The sequence below is a fragment of the Alosa alosa genome, chromosome 24, assembly GCF_017589495.1.
Source record: "Alosa alosa isolate M-15738 ecotype Scorff River chromosome 24, AALO_Geno_1.1, whole genome shotgun sequence".
NCBI lineage: Eukaryota > Metazoa > Chordata > Actinopteri > Clupeiformes > Clupeidae > Alosa > Alosa alosa.
In genome coordinates this window covers 28,382,303-28,386,362 of record NC_063212.1, presented here as the reverse complement: position 1 = coordinate 28,386,362, position 4,060 = coordinate 28,382,303, and the positions used below count along the sequence as shown (strand labels likewise).

At 50.5% G+C, this 4,060-nt stretch overlaps 1 protein-coding gene across 1 annotated transcript in view; it reads left to right on the top strand.

Moving 5' to 3' along the window:
- LOC125289344 (peroxisome proliferator-activated receptor gamma coactivator 1-alpha-like) overlaps window positions 1-2,512 on the top strand; it is a 34,333-nt gene extending 31,821 nt beyond the window's left edge. Inside the window, exon 8 of the mRNA XM_048236096.1 lies at window positions 1,869-2,512. Within this exon, the coding sequence (XP_048092053.1) occupies window positions 1,869-2,395 (527 nt within the window). The 3' untranslated portion in view covers window positions 2,396-2,512. The remainder of the gene's footprint in view (window positions 1-1,868) is intronic.
- Window positions 2,513-4,060: the final 1,548 nt, after the last annotated feature.

Genomic DNA, 4,060 nt, shown 5'->3' with positions numbered 1-4,060 from the left:
GCTGAGCTGGAGGTAGTAATTTGCTTGGAGATCCCCATGTAATTTACACTGTGAGAAAAGATCTCACACACACGAGTCAGGACTCTCCATATATTGAGAGTTCATATGTTTTTGAGTCTATGTGGAGTGTGTATTCATTCAGATGCAGGTGCCATGAAGTGGAAGGCATGAGAAATTGAGAGAGATGGAGATGGAAAAGATGGAGATGGAAATGGAAATGGAGAGAGATGGAGAGAGATGGAGAAAAGATGGAAGATGGGATGGAAAAATGGAGAGAAGAAAGAGATGGAAAGAATGGAGAGAAAAGAGAGAGATGGAGAGAAAAGATAAAAAGATGGAGAAAAGAGAGAAAATGGAGAGATGGAGATGAGAGAAAAAGATGAAAATGGAAAGAGAGAGAGAAATGAAGATGGGAAAGAGAGAAAAGATGGAGAGATAAGATGGAGAGATGGAAGAGAGAGAAGATATGAAGATGGAGAGAAAAGATGGATAGATGGAAAGATGAATATGGATCTAGAGAAAAGATGGAGAGATGGAGAAGAGAGATGGATAGAAAGGTGGGGGAGATGGAGAGGAGAAGATAGGTGAATAAAAGTGAGAAATGGACAGATAGACAAAGATGGGGAAAACGGTGGGAAAGTGAATTGAACACTTGTTAAACTCACCTCATCAAATCTTAGCTGAAGAAAAAAATAACAAAAGGCCCTATACTATGCCCCACCTCACTGGTCACTTTCTCTCTGTATCTCATCCAACAGATAATAATATAATAGTGGCCGGTGTGTGTGTGTGTGTGTGTATAGATTGTGTGTGTGTGTGTTTTGCCTGTCATGCTCCTCACTGGTCACTTTTCTCTCTGTATCTCATCCTCCTATGAATGAGCTTTCGGAGGTTGGATGTCTGCTCGTTTTGCATAGTTTTAGTAAAAAAAATGCTTCGTATTTTTTTGATATGAAAATCACGTGGTTCCTATACAAAATCTTCATTACAGATTGCTTGGATTCTGCTGATGTGTGCAGTGTGTGTGTGTGTGTGTGGCGGTATGGACTTCTTTGTGTAAATGGAGTTCTCCATTCCTCTCCTCCCTCCCTCTCTCCTCCCTCCTCCTTCTTTGTGTAAATGGAGTTCTCCATTCCTCTCCTCCCTCCCCCCTCCTCAGTGTGCAGTGTGTGTGTGTATGGACTTCTTTGTGTAAATGGAGTTGGAAAAAAAGAAAACTTATGATTGTGCCAGTTCTCCCTCTTGCATAGTAGCCTGATCCTACACAATCTCTCGTAACATCTCTCTCCCCCTTTCTCTCCCCCTCTCTCCTCTCTCTCCATTCCTCTCCTCCCCCCCCCTCTCTCTCCATTCCTCTCCTCCCTCCCCCTCTCTCTATCCTCCCTCCCTCTCTCCTCTCTCCTCCATCCCTCCCCCTCTCCTCTCTCCTCCTCCCTCCCCCTCTCCTCTCTCCTCCCTCCCCTCTCCTCCCTCCCTCTCCTCTCTCCTCCATCCCTCCCCCTCTCCTCTCTCCTCCCCCTCCATCCCTCTCCCTCTCTCCCCCTCTCTCCTCCCTCCCTTCCTCCCCTCCTCTCCTCCTCTCTCCTCCATCCCTCCCTCCTCTCTCCTCCCTCTCCTCTCCTCCTCCTCTCCTCCATCCCTCCCCTCTCCTCTCTCCTCCCTCCCTCCATCCTCTCCTCTCCTCCTCCTTCCCTCCCCTCTCCCCTCTCCTCCTCTCTCCTCCATCCCTCCTCTCCTCCTCCATCCCTCTCCTCTCTCCATCCCTCTCTCCTCCTCCCTCTCTCCTCCCTCCCTCCCCTCTCCTCTCTCCTCCCTCTCTCCCCCTCTCTCCTCCATCCCTCCCCCTCTCCTCTCTCCCTCTCCTCCAGGACTGACCCCACCCACCACGCCTCCTCATAAGCCCCGGAGAGAAGAGCATCCTTTCCCAGACTCCAGCCTGCCTCTGTCTTCGCGGGGGAGTGTCTGTGTGTGTGTGTGTGTGTGTGTGTGTGGGCGGAGCGAGGAGGAGTGTGTGTGTGCGCGTGTGTGTGTGTGTGCTCCGGGGCCCCTCCCCCCACGCAGGCCGCCCCAACAGACGGAGCTCTACGCCCACCTACGCCAGGATGGTCGCCGTGGCAACAAGCGTCCCGCGTCCCGCGGCTATGGCGACCATGACTACTGCCAGCAGCACAGCGCCACCGCTGTTGCCACGGCGACCACATACGCCACCGCTGCCACGGCAAGGCTGCAGCTCTCCCTCCAGACCCCGCCCCCCCTCTGCCCTCAGGCCACGCCCACAACCCAGCCCACTCCAACAGGACCGCCCGTCTCAGAGACCAGGACATCCGCGCCGAACTGGACAGGCACTTCGGCCGGCGACCCCAGCAAAGCGAGCAGGACGCAGCGTGTCCTCTAGACCAGCAGGGGGAGATAGGGCCAAAGAAGGAAGGGGAGGGTCTGAAACAGGAAGAGGAGGGACTGAAGAAGGGAGGGGAGGAGCTGAAACCGGAAGAGGAGGAGCTGAAGAAGGATAATAAGGATCTGGACTGTGAGCTGGGCGGGGCTGGGAGTCTCGGGGCCCTGGGATTGGCTGAGCTCTTCTCCTGGGAGGAGGACGGTCAGCTGGACTTGCCGTTTGAGAGCTCCGCCCCCTATGCCCCACACACTCGCCCCCCCACAGAGCCTCCCGCTCACGATCACCACACATACACACCCCCTCATGGTGAGTCACACTCTACAACCGCGGTGTACGTGTGTGTGTGTGTGTGTGTGTATGTGTGTGTGTACATACGTGTGTATTTTTGTCTGTATGTGTGTATGTGTGTGTGCGTGTGTGTGTGTGTACGTGTGTACATACGTGTGTATTTTTGTGTGCGTGTGTGTACATACGTGTGTATTTTTGTCTGTATGTGTGTATGTGTGTGTGCGTGTGTGTGTATGTATGTGTGCGTATGTGTGTATGTATGTGTATGTATGGGTGTGTGTGTGTACATACGTGTGTATTTTTGTGCGTGTGTGTGTGTGTACATACGTGTGTATTTTTGTCTGTATGTGTGTGTGCGTGTGTGTCTGTATGTGTGTATGTATGTGTGTGTGTGTGTATGTATGTGTGTGTGCGTGTGTGTGTGTGTGTAATTTCCCCACACTCATGTTTGCAACTGTTAGTACAAGGTGCAGTGGACAGAACCTGCTCAGTAGGGGTCGGATTAGGAAAGTAAACTGCCTTGTTAGTGTGTGTGTGTGTGTAGGGCTAGTGTGTGTGTTTGTGTGTAGGGCTCATGGTGAGTCACACTCTACAACCGCAGTGTACGTGTGTGTGTGTACATACGTGTGTATTTTTGTCTGTATGTGTGTATGTGTGTGTGTACATACGTGTGTATGTGTGTGTGTGTGTGTGTACATATGTGTGTATTTTTGTCTGTATGTGTGTGTGTGTACATACGTGTGTATTTTTGTCTGTATGTGTGTGTGTGTACATACGTGTGTATTTTCGTCTGTATGTGTGTATGTTGCGCGTGTGTGCATACTTGTGTATTTTTGTCTACATGTGTGTATGTGTGTGTGTACATACGTGTATATTTTTGTCTGTATGTGTGTGTGTATGTGTGTGTGTGTGTAATTTCCCCACACTCATGTTTGCAACTGTTAGTACAAGGTGCAGTGGACAGAACCTGCTCAGTAGGGGTCGGATTAGGAAAGTAAACTGCCTTGTCAGTGTGTGTGTGTGTGTGTGAAAAAAGAGTATGTATGAGTGTGTGTGTGTGTGTGTGTGTGTGTTTGTGTGTAGGGCTAGTGTGTGTGTGAAAAAGAGTATGTATGAGTGTGTGTGTGTGTGTGTGTGTGTTTGTGTTTGTGTGTAGGTGAAAAAGAGTATGTATGAGTGTGTGTGTCTGTGTGTGCGCGATGCTCAGTGGGACTCCCAGAGATGGCAGCTTCAGCATTTTGTTCTAAAAACACTCTGATGCCTCATGTTCCCCTTGAGCTCTGAGAGAAAGGGAGAGAGGGAGGGAGAGAGAGGGAGAGAGAGAGAGAGAGGGAGAGAGAGAAGTACAGGGAGAGAGAGAAAGGGAGAGAGGGACAG